The 18,824-nt window shown below is 35.4% G+C and overlaps 2 protein-coding genes across 8 annotated transcripts in view; both read right to left on the minus strand.

The window, feature by feature from the left end:
- Positions 1-18,824, minus strand: part of IPO11 (importin 11) — an 82,215-nt gene that overhangs the window by 12,059 nt on the left and 51,332 nt on the right. For all 7 annotated transcript variants that reach the window (XM_032097289.1, XM_032097292.1, XM_032097291.1 and 4 more), the window contains 2 exons: positions 17,552-17,665; positions 16,543-16,664 (listed from right to left, as the gene is read on the minus strand). In XM_032097289.1, coding sequence (XP_031953180.1) covers positions 16,543-16,664; positions 17,552-17,665 — 236 coding nt within the window. The remainder of the gene's footprint in view (positions 1-16,542; positions 16,665-17,551; positions 17,666-18,824) is intronic.
- Positions 3,856-7,336, minus strand: LRRC70 (leucine rich repeat containing 70). Its single transcript, XM_032097296.1, has 2 exons — positions 6,951-7,336; positions 3,856-6,452 (listed from the first exon to the last, which is right to left on the minus strand). The coding sequence occupies exon 2, from the start codon at positions 6,439-6,441 to the stop codon at positions 4,516-4,518; it is 1,926 nt and encodes a 641-aa protein (XP_031953187.1). The 5' UTR covers positions 6,442-6,452; positions 6,951-7,336; the 3' UTR covers positions 3,856-4,515.

The following is an 18,824-nucleotide window of genomic DNA, read 5'->3' on the forward strand; positions in this document are numbered from 1 at the left end:
AAGATTCTCACAGGGTGAAAAATTTAGAGGTTTTGGGTTTGTTAATGTAGTAAATAAATAAAAGCAAAAAACATCAAAATGGAGGATTGTTGTTGTTCTCCAAACCTCCTCCTTCTTCTTCTCCTTCATCTACTCCATACTCTGCCGTAAAAGTAGTTTGGGATGATTGGACAAAGAATTCCGCAGTTCCTGGCTGTGTTACTAAGTAATTGGTAGAGAAGTAAAAATAATGTACGTTTTTAGTAACCATTGGTTGATTTACCTTTAAAAAGGCCGTTTAATCTTGATAATTCGGCTTTTCTCCTGCATTCTCTCCTTTGTGCTATGTCTGGATCATGCCAGAGACTGTTTCTCTGGTAAGATTTAATAAACAACTATCAAGAAGTAGCGAAGGCTGAGAGTCCCATTTGTCTCTCAAACCCCTGGCAAGGACTTTAAAAGATCTCTCCCATCAGGAGAGGCATAATTATGGCATGGTCAGTGTCACCCCTTTAAATGGGACATACAGTTTCTTTCTACCAAAAACCCACTGAAATATTTACCAAGCATGGAGCTATTAAACAGTGCAACTATTTCTAGAAAAGAAGACACATGCATGTGAAAAATAAAGATACCATAGACTCATGCTTTAAAAAATGAAATCTCAATTAAAGTTCAGTGGCAATATAAAATACATCAGGTCTTATTTTCATAGATGAGAAAGCAAGTCATGCCACTCAATGTAATACCTTTTCAAAGAGACTAAAATTAGCCTGCTTATTTCAAGAAATAATTAAGAAGTCATATGAGCAGATTCAAAGAAGACAAACGCTGTATTCAGATGAATTTTCAAACAGTTAATATGTTTCATACTAAAATCTTAAACCTGGAGGAAGGCAGCATTTAAGCAGTTCCCCCCTTGAATTGCATATAATCCAGATTAGCAGTGAAACAAACAAAAGCATCAGGCTATAACTGGTTTTATAACCATGCAGTTTTCCTAAATTATTGGGACAAAGCCTCATTTGGTATGCAGCAAAAATAAAAGACCCACAATTAGGACCTAAAACACTCCATAACCCAAGTTTCAAAGATACAATGACTATATTTTCTTTTTATTACAGAAAGGATATTTTATGCTGCCTGTTAATAAAATTCACCTTACCAGTAACAAAAACAAAATTTAGCATTCATTGCAGCTTCCATATGAATAAACTCAAACCTTCTATTTCAAACTTTGCATACTTTTTAGATAAAAGAATAAAAGCTTTGCATAGGACAACACAGACCACATCTGTTCTGAAAAAAAAGGCAGGATTTTTTTTTCATTCTGTCTATAATTTCTAATGCACTCAGCTACATATACAACTTTTTTATTATCCTGAGGTTTTATGTGAAAATTCAAAATTTTACTTCAATTATATAGCTAACTACTGTAGATAAAGCTCTATCACCATGTTAAAACATGTCTTGACAAATTTTTAGTGGTGCCTAAATAAAATGGACCCCCTATCTGCTTTGCACATCCCTCAGAGAGGGAGAAAAAATATTTTTTTGGAGATTAAAAGAAAATGTTTTCTGCTTTTCTACATTCACCAGGATGAAGCAATAAACACCAAGAAGTTTCATTTCATATCTTTACTAGTGTACATATTGAGAAAGCTTAATTAATTCTTTATTCTTATCTCAGCCAAGGAAAGAGGTGGAGTGGGACAAATAGAGATTACTTTGCACATACTGTAAGTGACGTAAATGATTATTACACCAACACCCCTTAGGAGCTGCACAGTACTAAGGAACTCCTATAGCAGTAAAGCAGCAGCTAAGACAATCTTTCAAGGGGAGTCCTATGACTGACCATAAACCTGATCTTCATGAAGCACCACTTTGCTTCATGAGGGCAGACTCAACTAAGTCTTCTAATGTATTCCCTAATGATTTTAATAGACATATGAACCACACATATACATGAAAGGGTCAGTTTCCTGGAGTGAACATTTAAATACAAAAGATACTGACTGCTAAAAAAAAAGGCATTTCCCTCACAACTGCATAATAAATCTCTCAGTTCCTTTTTAGTCTGATCCTTGTGTTGGCAAGCTGGATATTAGAGAATGTCTCCACTCCAAAGGACGGCTTTCAACTGCTCCAACTCAGCTTGCACAAACAGCTACAACACCAGTTTCCTTTCATGCTCCATCTACAGATGGTGAGACTCATACTTGGCAAACAACTCCCACAACAGCTTGTCAGTGAAAAAGATGCACCTTCTGAGAGAACCTCTCATGCCTTTCTGTAGGAAACCAGAGCCTAAAATAACAGCTGCTCCCTGCCACATTTCTTTAAGTTTATTCAGTTTCAACCTTTGTGCACACCCAAAACTCCTCTGTAAGAAAGGCATAGCAGCATTTTTAGCAAGAAAAACTTAACTAGTTTCTATTGCATTTGAAGTCCATTATTTCTGAAGGTGCCCATGTAAAATTAAAAATTTAGAAATATAGCACATAAAATTGCTGAACCTACTACTGTGCAACCATTGATTGTGCAGCTGTTACTAAATGAAAACAAAATTAACATTTATCACAAGGAATTATGTAGGACAGACATAAAGTAACAAAAATGGGTTAAAGAGGAAGAGACTGCAGTGGATTAGCCTCTGGAAAAAAGTGCATAAATTACATCCAGTGTTCTCCCTTCTTAAAAGCATTTGCCCATTATATTTAACATCTGAAGTTCGAAAATTATTTTAAAAAATAGTTTCTACTCAGGTACTACAAAACAGTTTAAGCTTTTGTCCAAAGTATTCCCTGGAAGTATTTGATCTATTATACAGTAAATTACAGTTAAATACAGTATTATTTCATTACATTACTAACAAACAACAGTGAAGGCACACCTGCACATTCACACCCATTCAGAGCAGTCAAGATTTATGCATGTCCTGGTAGCAGATAATAAATTTTCCCTTCTGGAAAAGAACTGCAGATGGACAAACAGGATGACTGGGAGCTGCACAGCCTGGATACGCACGAGTTACACGAGCAGGAAAGAGAGGGGATAGAATAAGAATGCTGAGGGCAGTTCTGGCTCAGCTGGAGAACACCACAGGGTCCAGGCTGAAGCCTGGAACAGCAACATTCTTCTACACAGCTTAAATCAACACCATGGAGGAAAGTCTGTCAAAGCATTGTTCCCCATTTTTTCTTGAAGAAAATGGTCTAACTGTAAACTGTGTAACTTAAAAGCAACACGGCTGAAATCTTAGGGCACACACCTGGAGAAGATAAACAGTATCTACAAAACTAAGTCCCATTAGTTGAAAATTTTACAGTATTGGACTATTTGGAACATAGTTTTATGACTTTTAATTCCTGAATAAAGTATGAATTACTGAAGTAACAACCAGGAAAAAAAAAATCGCAGAAATTCGGGTTGAAAATAAAGCTACAACATACTAGACATAACCGGATAATAACGGAACACCAATATTTTAAACAGAAGTAAAAAGTTAAATGCAAACTATATAAGAAAATATCTGTATTTGAAGATGAAGCCTTCACTAAGAACACATACCTTGACCTAACACTTCCAAATATAAACCAAATACGTAAATGTTTTCAGCCATTAATTTAGCATTATGTATTTACAGTGTAGTGTATTTCTTCAATTTGTACCTCTTATCTAGCTAAAACGTCCCTCAAAATATTACTACGTAGATGCCAAAGTATCTTTTATTGACAATAATTAACCAGTGTCTAAGGTAATTATGTCTTAGACATAATAAATTTGGTCATTAAACTTTGGTAAATTTCAACAGAAATTTAGTTTTTCTTAACTCCAGTTTGGGGTATTTCATAAAATGATACAGATACACACTAATAAAAAATATTTTTATTTATATATTTTTATATTTATTTATATTTATATAAATTTATATTTAATATATTCATTATACAGACTGAACACACACCTTCGTATATTAAAATATGCTATAGGTATTAATAGAATTTGTATAGTTTTAAATTTTTCTCTTACTCAAGAGTTTGAACATGCTAGCTGTAAATGTACTGCGCTTTATTTAATAGAGGAAGAGTACAAACTCTATTACAATAAACACATGAAGCACTGTTTTCTCATTCTCCAAGATTTCTTGGCTTTGTGATCCTACTAAGAACTGATGTCTTGCTTGCTTCACAATAGCTATGGAATTTCTATAGGAATTTACATCATTATTAAGCAAAATAAATTACAGGGTACTTTATACTGCATGTATACTTGAGCCATAGATGAAAGATTCCTACAAATAGGGACTGAGGTTAATAAACTTATCCATGTCAGATTTAAATGACATATAATGAAATAATCCATAAAGTTGAAAACATTCAGGAAGCAAATGATGATGCAGAACCCAATTGTGCCATTTTCCACAGTTCTATCAAGCAGTTGATTTTAATCAGTGGAAGTATTTTTACAAAATTGAGTTCTTGATTTCTTGACCTTTCATATGACAGTTAACACCAAATCAAATGAGTTAAATTACAATGATGAATGTTCAAACAAGATGACCTGTGCCTGACTTTCTGATGCTGTTCGCTTGAGCAGCCTTATTTGATCCAGTTCTGAATGTCCCACTGATTTCTGAGTTAGGGACTGCACTGAGTCAGTTATGTTGTATCTGCCAGGCTGATAAAAGCCATAATATTCTATACTCTTTTCCCCTGAGTTTTCCAGCACCTTTAGTTTCTGCCTAAACTGAATAATTTTACAGGTTAAGAACAGGATAACAGCACAAGCCAGAATGAAAAAGGCTAGTAAAATGTCAAAAGCTTGATTCAGCTTTTCAACCTGTTGTGTACAAATCAGGGTTGTTTTTAATGATACAGGAGCAGCATCTGTTGTAAATAACTGTTCTCCTTCTACAGTTCTATTAGAAGGTATAATTTCTGCTGGTATTTGCACTGGTAATGTTGATAATACTGTAGTTGCCTGTGATGGAATTTCAACAGCATATTCCTCATAGGGCAATGGGGTAGAAGATGTAGATGTAGCTCTTTCCCAGAAAGTAACATATTTAGTTTCTGCACTGACAAACTGTTCCAGTGTGTTGTGCCTGTTGCCTTTATGCCAGGCCATCATCACAGCGGTAGTGCTGTGACGCACCCCGAAGGATCCCAGACTCGGGGTAGAGCCCAAGCCGGCTGTGGGGCCAATGCAGTTTGAAAACCGAGCCCACTTCATATAATGCAAAGGTCTCCCACGCATACTCTGGGGATTCTGACAGTGGATTTTTGCAGAAACAAGAGATGATGCTAGCCAATTAAGTAACCCAAGCATTTTGCAGCTGCAGTTCCAAGGATTAGAACTTACCTGTAGATGAGTTAAAGACACTAAGGGCTTGAGCACTTCAGGTTGTAACTCTGTGATATTATTAAATGCTAAACTGAGTACTTTAAGTGACTGCCCCATTTTTTTAAAGGTACCATTGCTAATAGTGGCTATTTTATTTCTGTCTAGCTGTAGATACATTAAATTGTTCAATAAAGTAAAAGTGCTGGAATTTATATTTTCTAAATCATTATAACTTAAGATTAGCTGGCTAAGGTTGTTTAATCCAAAAAATCCATTTACAGCAATACATTTTAGCTTGACATTTTTCAAAGACAGATATCTAAGCTTGTTAAGTCCCTTAAATGCAAAAGGCTGAATTGATCCAATGGGATTGTGAGACAAAGAAAGTCTTTCAAGATTTTTGAGCCTTCCAATAGCATTTGATGGCACAAGTGTTAAGTTGTTACCTTCAAGAAACAAATATGCAAGATTTTCAAGATGATGAAATGCTGAATCTGATATCCATGAAATCTTATTATTGGCTAGGTTTAGTGTTTGGAGTCTTATCATTCCCAAGAAAGTCCCACTTCCAAGGACACTGAGACGATTTCTTTGAAGTGTTAAATACCTAACAGAAAGGAGATCACTAAATAATCCTCTGGGAAGAAAAGCTATTTGATTATTCTGAAGGTATAAACAATGAAGATTGGAAAGGCCTTCAAAGATTCCTGGATCCAGGTGTTTAATATTATTGTTATTTAGATGCAAGTAGCACAGTTTGGGGACTTCCATAAAAGCTTTTGGGTGTACATACAAAATACTGGAGTTATCCATGTAGAGTGCAGCAAGCTTCTGAAGGCCTCTTAGTCCATTTGGAGTGACATGTGATATATTATTTCCACTGAGATAAACAAGAATTGTTGTTTCTGGAAGGTTCCAAGGGATGCTTGAAAGCCCTGCATTACGACAGCTAACTTGTCTCCCTGTGCAGAGCTGACAAGCAGATGGACAGCCAAAAGCCTCCTTCTGAAGCAGCAACAAAAGAAAACAATTAAATATATACAGGAATGCTCCTGGGCAGGGTGGAGAACTTTGCAGAACACACATATCCCTGTCTTTGGCCTTCTTACTCATCTCTGACTTCACTATTAGAGATAAAAAGAAGTATATAAATATTATTAATTCAAATATATTCATTATATTTATTAATTACTATTAATTATTTAAATCTATGCGTACAGTTTTTTAAATATTAGCATTGCTCTCAAGATTGGTATTTTACATATTATCCTTTCATGCCGAAAAGCAGTTTAAAACTTAAACTTACTAACTGAACTACACAGAAAAAACTTTTCCAAGTAAATAGACAATTAAATAAATGTACTGCCAACATAGCCAGAAAATATTTAATTGGCTGCAGCATAAAAGCATCTAAGCTGTCAAAATAACAGCTTCTATTAAATTAAAAATACTATTTATCAACTATTTCTTATAGTTAACCATCACTAAGAAATGTTTCAAAAGCATTCAGGTAGAAATGCCAACTGTAAACAAGTTAGCTTTCACTGGCAGCTCACTGACAATTTGAATTTTACTTCTATAAAGCTGAGTTACATTTAAAATAAATAAAAGCAATTCCTTACCCCAAATCTGAAGTTCATTGTTTCCGTTATTTTGCTGTTGGCAGTCCACCGGACTAAGTTATAAGCTGACTGACTACACTTATCTGTGAAACCTTTGGAAAGGCAGTATTGCTGCGTACTACAGCACTCACATTTTTGCCCCAGGGTTTGCAGCAGTTTGCTCAGGAAACTAAGAAAGAAGTGCCTAAAGTCAGGTTGCCATGGATACAGGAAACCCTGGGACAGGAAGCCATTTTATCTGTGCTTCAGAAGTATTGTTGGAAAGGAAATCTCAATGATTTGTTTCTAGAAAACCAAGAACTATCTTAGTCTGTAACTGCTAGGTTTTGTTGTTTGGTTCGATTTTTTTTTTTTTAAACTGATTTAACTAGGAGAGCTCGAAGGAGTTTTATCTTAGTTAGGTATAACTTTCAGAATAAAGCACAACTATTTGCAACAGCACTATTGCATTACCTGTAACTCCCTTATCTTTCAGCCAGAATCTGAAACCCTTTATTAAGTCAGTAGCAACATGTACACTGTTCTCTGCCTACAGAGCCAAACTGCTGCCACACGCACACACATTCCAGTGGTCCAGCTTAGAGGGAAAAGAGACACTCTGGAGGGAAGAGCCCAGTGCCTCCTGTCCCCTGGCAAGGCACACCCTGCCAGCAATCCCAGAGAAACCTGTGAAATCTTAGAATATGAGACCCATATGATGTGGTACTAAACTGCTATGCACTTGTGTTATTTCCAACTTGACCCAAGCACTATGTTAAGTCTCACTTTAGGCCACACTTTTTAAAGCAAATTTATCCACAGAGGACTATGGGACGGTTTCTGATTCTGAGAGCCACACCTTCAGTGCACAGCTTTCGTTTCCTGCAGTGTCCCCTTTGCAGAAAAACGCTACACAAGCTATAAATATCCCTCTTGCCTAAGCTCCGGAGATTACACCCTCAGTTTACCCATCACAGGGAAGAAACACTCGCAAAGTCCAGTCACATCATCAAAGGAGGAAGGGGGACATTAAGCCTACAAATAGCAACGTAACTGTAATCCCATTATTTTACTTCAACGAGACCTTCTGCTCAGCAAAGGAAAGATGACAAAGCCCATCAGTAGCCATAGCCAAAAAAGAGGCACAACACAGCAGGAGAATCAGTGATCTCACACAGGAAGCATGAGTTCACGTACGGGGTGAAATGTAACCCAAATGTTTTTGCCTATATAATCCAATCTGAAATGCAGGAAATATATGAGAAAGGGACGCAGAATAGACAAGGACATGCTTTTGTAGAAGCTTTCTTGCAAGTATCTTGTCTAAAATAAGAAATTAGCAAGTAAAATTGGTCTATGGGCCATTTCAGACAAAGCCCGTATCAGTTACAACCCAGAATTAGAACTGTATTTGTTTATTTTTTTCTGAGACCAGTAGATCAATAGGAAAACGAATTGCTCTTTAGACTTGAATATTTATTGTCATGCTTACATTTTTCACAGTATTTAACATAATTGTTGACATAGAGAAAAGTAAAATAAGATGTCATGTCATTTACCTAATGGGAAAACACTGTATAGTTCCCAGGAAGATTGGTGAAGTATCCTGGATGTGGGGGACAGAAGAGTAACTGAAAAGGATTATCCAGATCAAATGGAGTCAGATGAGGGGATAATCAGAGATTGACCAAAAATAGAAAGTGACTTCAAACGCTTATTATCTTCTACCTAAGCTTCACTACCTATAGTCTATTTATACGGATACCTATATGTGTAAAAAAACCCAAAAAACCCCCAAAAAATTATTCTTCCAAGGTGCGCTATATGAAACAACCCTTTACAGCTAAGTAAGTCAAATTAAAAAAAAAAAATTTAAAAGGCAAATGTTCATAGAGCTCTCTTTTTGCAAAATGTCAGAAGCACCACATTTTGAAAAACAAAAGGAATTAGTGAAGCTCTATGGTACATCAGCATGAAAATTTAGAGGAACCAGTAGAGCAGTGGCCACATAAAAGAAAGCTGATGACCAGTGAATGTCTCTGTGGTCTTGTACTGAAAGTACCTTATGAATACTGACAAAATTTTTATTTGAACCATAGTTCCACTGTCATTCTGAGCACATCGCTGACCCTTCTGCTGTTGAATCCCATGCCCAAAATGGGGGAAAAAAAAGTCCTAATCAAGATCATGGCTTCTTCCATTCTGCACTAGGAAATATAGAGAAAGTCCTGTTTTACACTTTGTAAGTGTAAGGCCTGCACCTGAAGGCCTGCAGGTCTGACTGCAATGTAATTTAGAGATACTATTTTGTTAATACTACGTATTGTTAAAGTATCTGAAAGCAGTATCTGTTAAGAACAAGATGCAAAATTATGTGCCACATAACTGATACCATTTTGGGGAAAATCATAAAAAAGGCTGGGATACACGTATAACTTGGATCAGCATTTCTCAAACTGGCTTGTACTTAAACAATAAAATTCATTACTTTCTGAACATTGTATGAAAAAACTCAGGAAACACAACAAGCTTAGGCAGCTCTCATAGTAGTACATTTTATTCACTGACAATTTTGTTCTGCAGTGAGAGAACTGCTAGGTTTGTACCTGAATACAGCTTCACATGGTAACAGAGAATATTATTTTTGAACCCACAAGTGAATTTTATCTTAATATACTAATATTGTTGAAGTTACTAATGCTATTGGCTTTTTAACAAAAAAATCTCGTTCAACAGTGATTCCTTATAAATACAAGCATGAAGCTTGAGTAACAGCAATTTGTCAAATTGTGCATAAAATTATGGGTTCAAAGTAATTGAAAGAAGATACAAGCACTCCACCCAAGTTATATTAAAGCCAATATAATGAATATTAGGTAGCACAAAATAATCATCCAAATCCCATTTACGTATAGCAGAAAACTTGCAAAAAGTTCAAAAACCAGGTTAAAAGTCAACTTCTGAGAAGGGATTTCATGCTCATAATAACTACAAAATTATGGTAAAGCTCATGAATGAGGACAACCAATTTTTAGCACTGTAATTATTCTTTTAAGCTTGCAAGAGTGAATCTATCTATTGCCCTCCCATTGTATATTTAGCAATTATCTCCTCTTGCAGGTCTTACTTTTATTCCCCACAGGTAGGCTATTGTACAACTTTATTTTTCAAATACCTACTTCCTTCTGCCCACACTATCTCTAGATACGAATACAAATCAAAGTAATTCAGGTACTAAACTACTGCTTGGGTAGCATAGACATCAACATTTAATTAACATCCAGTAGGCAGGTGAACTGTTGACACCTTATTAACTTATCAGATCCCAAAACACTTTTCAGTTTCTCATTATCTAGTTTATCTAAAAATTTGTGATTGTTTCCAGTATTGCAGATTCCTTCTAGTATTTAATATTTCTGTTTAAGTAAGAACCCTGACTTGCTGCTCTGTTTCCTGAAAATTTCTCTTCCACAGCATGAAAACTACAGAATTATTTTTCCCATTAAGGATATGAAAAGAAGTTTCCAGTCTATAAATCTAATTTGACCTTGGACTCCAGTAAAATAATATGACAGAAAGCTCTCGTGAAACTAAAAGCTCACTTTGAGAAATTGTTAGAATTAATTTCTTCTCTTTATTCAGAAAACTAAGTCTTCTATGGAGCAACCACTAAGTTTGTGAACAAAACAGTAACATAAAGAAGGTTGGCCATGAATGTAACCCACAGATGTGATATGCTGACAAGAACACTATAGCTTTAGCCTTTACTATTCACTGCAACATTTAGCAAATTCTGTTTGAAGTATAAAAGCATTAGTGTACTCAATATGAAAGCAATTCAAACCAACAGGTCCAAAGAACTCAAAGTAATTTCCTAAATTTCAACTTCCAGAAATTTAATCAAAACTAAACCCAAGAGCAAAACCACACTCTGCCTGCTAGTTTAGGAGACAGGATGGGCATACACTTGGCATTAGCAACTGATAGCTCCAGATATTTAACAAAAAGAGAAAATTTCAACAATTCCTAACAACTACTACAGAGACTACCCACACACAAAATACAAAAGCTGTTTCTTAAAAGTACAAGCTTTCTTTATACTTAGGCACTTTTTTAATATCAAAACTTGATGCTTTGTTTTAAACCCTCACTTTCTCATTAAATTGTCTGAATATGAAACATTATTGTTTCAAGACAGTACTTATTTGCAGAAGTTCTTGTAGAGACATGGGTTGTAGTGTTTATCACTTCTGGTATCTTATCATAATAGTCTGGCATTGTTAAAGAAAGTCACTGAAAAATCTCAGCTGCTCTCTGGCAGTCTCAAATTTCACAGAGTATAGCACAGAGAGATAAGCAGAGATACCAAAACAGCTCAGAACAAACCCAGCTGCAAAAACAGCTGTAAATCTATGCTTTGGGTTTTTTTTTTTTTACTTTTGTTAAAATCTTGTGATTTTTACACATTTTTAGCAGTATGCTATACTTCAGTCACTACTTACTCAATATTTAATTTGCAAACATGCAAATCATACATTGCAAAGAGTTTGAAGAAAGCTAGTTAGTCTGTTATCTTTCACTGTCTTTTATATAATTAAAATGCTAAATTTTAGGGTAAATCATAATTAAAATAGTTTTAGGATAGACTTCTGAAATTTTTTATATAGGCCATAAACAAAAACCAGATAGCAGCAGCCACCAAACCCTTATGACTGCAGTTTAGTTTTTTGCAACAGTTTAGTTGCAATTAGTGACATAATTTTTTGCCATGACTTGGTACAATTTTCCTTGAAATCAAGGCTTAAGGGTCTTAGAGGAAAAGATAATGTGCTCCTGACCAGACCATATTAGCAATCAAGTGTAGGAGAAAAAATGATGGACACTGTGAACAAGAAGTTTAATGAGTGCATCCTTTTGCCAGTGCCATAATGTGACATGCAATTAAAGAAGTTGGCAGTGCTCCATGTAACCTTCTGAATTATGCAGACTCTGATAGTCAGACTAAGACCAAAGCCACAATTTTCACTCTTATCATTAAAACTGCACTGATACCTGTCAGGCAAGCTAAATAAATCCAAGGCCAAACAGTGATGACAACTGCAAAATCATAATTTAAAGAGCTCCTTTAAATGCTAACAGTCTATTAGAGGCGTGGGTGAGCGTACCTTTAACTAGAGGGATTAAAAAAATGGAGAGGAAGATAAAATAGCTTCAGAGTATCATCCCTATAAAGAAAGGAGGATGTACAAGTAATTATGCAAGAAATTCTGACTTTCTAAATGAGGACATAACTATCCTGAGGAGAATATGACATTTTATTAGGCACTTTCTTGCCATCTACTAACATTACATATAGACAACTTTTTGAGAGGAAAATTAAAATTTCTAACTAATTTTAACAAATGACAGAGGCAAAACTCTATAATAACCTAATGAAGATTTATAATTGCATACTGCAAGTACCTACACTCACAAAATGCCAGTTATCTAACTGGCAGAACTCATACTGGCTGACATATCAGACTTGATACACAATGAGAAAAAGCAGACATTCATTTACATAAAAATTAGAAACCTGGAGCACCTCTTAACCCTTTCCCCACAATACATAAACATATTTGACTCAAAGGGGTAAAATGAAAACTGCCACTACTCATGTAGCAGAAATCAAAATGAAGAAAGATAAATTAAAATACTTTGTATTTTAGAGTCTCCTCTACTTTAGAGTGGTACCACTCTACACAGGTAGGTCCACCAAAAATGAGCCTATCCTCAAGGACCAAAATTAGTGGCCTACTTTGGAAAGGACTGACTTTGAATAAAAGGAAACTTGGCAACCTCCCATTCAAGAGTGACAGACATAGCAGAAATAACACTCACCTGCAGAAGGGGAGTGCTTAGCTTTCAGCATGGTGTCAAATGCTACCTGTGGGTACAGTTAGGTACCACCCCAAACCAAGCTGATCATTGACACTATAATCTTTCCAAAATCTCTTTCCGTTTCTTTATTAGAGAATAAAGGTTCCTATCACTCTTTAGCATCCTTCAGTGTTGTTTGTGTTCTACTAAAATACACACAACTGTAGGAATAAAAAAGATACCTACTTAGCCAAATAAATCATTAAAAGCTTTCAATATCACCAAAGAAGGACATTCCAAAACACTAGTACTGACATTATACTGCAGTAAGCAAGCTAATTATTTCCATATATATATATATATGTAGGAGAAGGGAACATAGTACAATTTTAACCACTTTCGCATCAGGAACTACAAAGGATGCTGAAAATCTCAAAATGCAGAACCCTAGGTAGTGGCGGGGGCCCCACACATTTTCCACAATAAATAGGAGGTAGAATGCTGCTATTGACCATATTCACTAGGCACTATTTTAGGGACCAGGGGCACATCTAATAAAACTCAATTCAGTCTTGAAGAGCACTCCTGAAGCTGAATGTTCACAAGCAAGCCATTAAAATTGTAGACAAGCTTGAATATGACTTAACTAGACCAGGAAATCATGACATTTGTGAATTTACTCAATCCATGTTGCTGTCACATTGCATGTCTAACACTCTAGCTCAGATACTATTTTCCTCCAAAAAACTTCAAGTCCTCACGTGTTTTTCCAAAAGCCATTCCTGGTAGAGCTACTGTGTTGTCTGTCCACACTTTCCTCATGTACTGAACATGGAGACACTGTAACTCCACAAATGCACCCTTACTGCCTGAATATTACTGCACCCTACTGTTATATACAACAGAGTAAAGGCAAAGGTCTTTAACCTATTTTTTGAAATAGTAAGATTTTTTTAAATAAACGAATGAAAACAGACATGGATGGATATGAGTGACAAACAGGCAGTAAGAATACAAAATGTGGAAAATACTGCCAATGCATGTATCTGTCAAACACAAAAAAGTGCTAACATCGATTGACCGCACTTGGATAGCAAATGCAGACAGTTAGGTATCATTTAATTTGGGGAAACCCCTAAGTAATACCAGGAAATTACCATTAAGTGAAAAGGTGCTGCAACACACTAAACAGGAAAGCAGCAGTTATTGTTCTTTTTTTAATATGCATTTCTAACCACTGACACAATGTGCAGCTGTGGGAAGATAAACAGGATGCCAGATCGAAGGACATGCATACATTATTAAAATGCAGCACTACTGTTGGTACCAAAAGCATGTCATTGCATCTGTCTCTGGATGGTATTGCCTACATGAGAAAATTACAGTGTGGCTAATAATTTGTCACTTTATAACCTGCTTAGTCAAACTAGTCAGCCCAAGAGCCACTGTGAACAATTGCTCTGCAGTGAATCCTGTATTATCTGCTCTAAAATCCTTCACTCATGACACTGTCAAAGATGCTGTACTTGAAACAGAAAATTATTTGTGTCATACTGGTTTTAAATTAATAACGATGGAAGTTTTACCTTCCCCTAAAATGCAGAAAATCCCGAGTTCCACATATTTATAATTATAAACATAATCACTACCTAGAGAAATACCTAATATCTATGAAGTAATACTACAGAGTTTAGATGGAGAATAAAAAAGGTCACTGTTTAATACTTCCCCTAACATTTTATCCATAAAACAACTCTGAGGGAAGAATGAAAACACATGTTACCTTCATTTCCCCTCCCACTATTTTTGTCTGCTCCCTCTCTTTCCTCCCAAAAATAAACCAGTGCTTCAGCTATAGGCTAGAGGAAGCAACTGGCAAAAGGAGGAAAATTCTCACAAAGTGCTAGACACAGCACAGATGCCTGTTTTCTTTACAGCAGAACTTTGAAAGTCTGAGCTTGCTACTGGTACCAATCTTGACCATCACAGAGCAGAAAGCTGAGGGAAGAATCTCACCCTCACCTTGGCCTTCCCAAGACAGCCCAGCATTCTCAGGAGACAAAATTCTGTTCTGCCTCTGCAGCTGAGAAACCTTGAACTTACTTTTGATATCCAAAGCAAAACCTAATCCGGAACTTGCTTAGTGAGGCATTCCAACAGGAATAATTACTTTAGCTCGTCTTGAAAACACTTATACGAATCAAAACATTTTGTTTAAATACTATATTATATTTAAAACATTTCTGCTTCAACTGTGCAAATGGACTTGCACAAGAAGCCTACAGATACAGGATGCAGCAAGTATAATCCCTGTGATACAGCAAAACCAGAGTGACTCACATTGTTCTAGTAAAAGAAACAATCAATTGGCAGAATCCATTTCACACACTCTGTCTGAAGGTAGGTTTGGCAGTCTATCAATTGTACAAGTGAAATTTTCATAGCTTTGACATAAATATGTCCACTAAAGAGAGGCTTTTTATTTAAGAAGCAGCTTTCTTAAATGATTTGAGTAACTGAAAAATAAAGCTGTCATTTGCAGAAGGTTTTATGATGTTAAGGACTGCCAGAAATAATTGGCTTTTACAGCAGGAAATTTGGAGCAGCTGAAGGTAGTCCAAAACAACATGGTTATCTAAAGGAATTTGGTTTTTTCCTTCCTCTTTAAAAGAAACTTCACAGGAAGACAGATATAGTTCAGCACCTTAAATTTTAGCTAACACCTCTTTAAACACATTTCAAATATACTTATAGACAACATAATACTGTTACATTTACTGGGAAAAGCCTCTCATAAAGCAACTGCTTGGTTCACCTTTAGCTAGGTGGTTACCCTGATTATCTACCTGACAAAAAAAGGGAAAATTTCTGTGCATATAAAAAGCAATGAAGTCTCTAAGTTACACGTAAGTGTTCCTTCATTTTTTTTAGATAGTGACTACATAGTCTACAGGTTTGACAGCTATTACATATTCTACAGATACTAACATAGCTTTTAGGATTTGGGAGCAATATCTAAATTCCCAACAGACAACACTTAAAGATTGCTCAGGAAACCCAGCAGACTAAAGGTAAACTCATGCAGTTTTGTCTTCCTGAATGTCAAACAGTTAAAAATAATCTGAAGGTAACTATGGACTGAACTCTCACTTAAACATGTGTTATACATGAATTCTAGTAATGACAACTTACAAGTCAGTGTATTCAGCATTTGCATTTAAAACTTTCCTTTTCTATGTACATCCAGCAATGATGATGGCTACTGAAAGGACAACAGTAACATCTGCTTGCTAAAAAATCTACAGTGCAAAAACTGTTTCACAGCAACTGTTCCTTTTAACGTCATGAAGGGGAAAACCAGGATCAAAGTTCAGATCACCCACAACAGGAAAGAAAACTGAACATTGTTCCCTGGAAGGGACACCAAAATACTAACATGCCAGATGAGAGAAGCAGATAGTTCAGAGTTAATGAGAATCGACAATAAATCTGCAGTGCTAGTTCCTCACTTTTACTAAATGACATTTCCTATAAAATAGAAGAAAGGTTACTATAATGCTGTGAAACCAAATAAGAAGAAAATATAATGTAATATGGAAATTCCATCTTTTTAAGTTTCTCTTGGGGGGAAAGAAAAAAGAATAAATAGAACTACTCATATTAGAATACTTAGCTGCAGAATTGTGGAATACTTTAAAAACCATACCAAGGGCCTTTGAAGCATTCTTATTTAAGGCATTGTACATTTGCTTACCTATTCAATGATGGCAGAAGAGAAAGCAATGCTAAAGCAGAAAGTTTTCTTCTTTCTGGCTGAGTGATGTTATCCATCCGATCAACCCACATTTCAATCATGTTACCAAGAATTTGGTCCACCTGCAACAGGAGACACAACGTTCCTTTTCAGTTACGAGTACATGAGCATGTTTAGGAAATAATTTATTTTAATTTTTCTACCAACTGAATACATTATTTAGTCTTGGAAAGACACTATACAGTTGTATATCTGACAGAAGTAGCAAGTGACAGGTACTTTTTAAATTTTCTATGACAATGCTTCCAGGCGCTGAACCCTCCATACCATTAGTTGTAACCTAGATGTTTGAACTGCATTTCATTTACGGAGAGGGAACTAATTCAGGACAGTGAATTATTCAGTTTTCCCCTAACAGTCTCATACAGACAAAGCACATGGACTTACTCTGTTTTACTTACACAGTGACAAATTTAAAAAGAAAAAAAAAAAGACTTGTCATTATCTGTTTGAAAACTGTATTATACCCCAGAAAAGAAAATTATTAAAATTTCACTTAAAGACATAATGCAACACTTGTAGCAAAAGAACCTCAGTAACTTCAGCAGGGAAACTGTAGTACAATTAACCTGATACTCTAGAAACTTAAGGGAGAATGATTAGACCATTCTCCACCCTGCAAGACCCATCAAGATGGCACAGGGAAAGAAATTCTCACCCTACAATTGCATGTGAACTAAGGGGGTTTACACTGTGCGATGCAGCAGGAAGAGAATTTAGGGACTATATAAAAATTTTAATGGGATGTTTTAAGTAATTACAGGAACATGTAAAAGTTGTTACAGGGTGTTCAGGGAAAAGAGAACAGGAAGGGGAAGAGCCCCTTTTCAAGGAGCTTGGATAATCGAGGCAAAAGTTTCTTCAGGTCAAAAGAAGGCAAAACTTCCCTATGTAATACAGCTGAAATACTGAGATAGAAAAAACCCAAAAGGATAAAAAAGGACCTTACCTCCTGACCCAATTCACATGCCATCTGGCTCAAAAGTAATGAAAAAAACCTTGCATTTTGTAGTAGAACTCTACCCATGATCCCCAGATAAGTAGACATCACCACTGGGTATCTCTGAAACAAAAATGAACCAAAACAAAATTTGCTTAGTTTAACTAAAAGAAAGTACTTGACACACAGTGCAGCAATACATGGAAAATACTTGTATGCAGCCCTTATGTCTTTTACTGTATTTTAAATTATAAATTTCAATTTAAGAGCCTCTAGGAACAGAAAACTGAGTGAGCAATCTTTACAGAGTTCTCAGTTCTTACAATATGAAAACCATGGCAATTTCAAAGTAGATTTTGTCCAAACAGTCAAGAATACTTGCAAGCTGATTTCACTTTAAATTTTAAAACATGTATCTTAAGGAACTAACAGTTTATACTGTTAAAAAATTACTTTGGAAGTTGATTATTTCAGTAACATTAAGAACAATTAGTATTACTGAAGTAATTACTTTTTTCAGATAGAAACTATAATACATTTGCCAATAACTAATCTGTAGGTGTCTTAAAAATAAAAAAGTAATAAGTTCATTAGTTTATTATCTTTGGTTATTACTTTTAAAAGAGCTATAGATTTTTTCATATTAAATTCAGCCCATAAGAATATAACTGTATTTTGTAGAATAGCCTACTTAAAAAACAAATGCCAACATCTACCTGAAAATGCTAACCCAGATTAATACATTTTGAATAAGGTATAGTGAATTTATTAGTCTTACATCAGAAGACATTTTAATAATCCACTCACTATCTTTGTGCTTTGTACAGCAGAAAGTACTTTGCTACATAGTATTACTTGGCTAAAGTTTGGAAATCTTATTTAACTCAATAATTGGAACCACATATTGATATTTGAAAGTCTTCAACTGGAAAAAACCAAAGGTTTTGATCAAAGAAGCCAAAAAACATGAAGAATTCCACCCACTCATTCCTGCTAGAACTGAAAGGTTCAACACAGTTAAAGCATATTGGATTTTACTCAGTTTCATCCAACATGGAAGTTTGTTAAATACACAGAGAGAAAAGGGAGAAGTTAAGACATCTAAGCCAGCAAAATCGTAAAACCTCTATTTCACACAAAGCATTCTCACATCCTTCAGCTCTTCATATTAGATATGCCAATTAGGAATAGAAGGTCAAGTTGATCCTCTCCTGGTCCAGTTTGTTTTTCTCTGGTCCAGGTACACTTAAAAAGGAATAGTATGTATCTTTTAAAAAAACAC

This window comes from Corvus moneduloides, chromosome Z (assembly GCF_009650955.1).
Source record: "Corvus moneduloides isolate bCorMon1 chromosome Z, bCorMon1.pri, whole genome shotgun sequence".
Taxonomy (NCBI): Eukaryota; Metazoa; Chordata; class Aves; order Passeriformes; family Corvidae; genus Corvus; species Corvus moneduloides.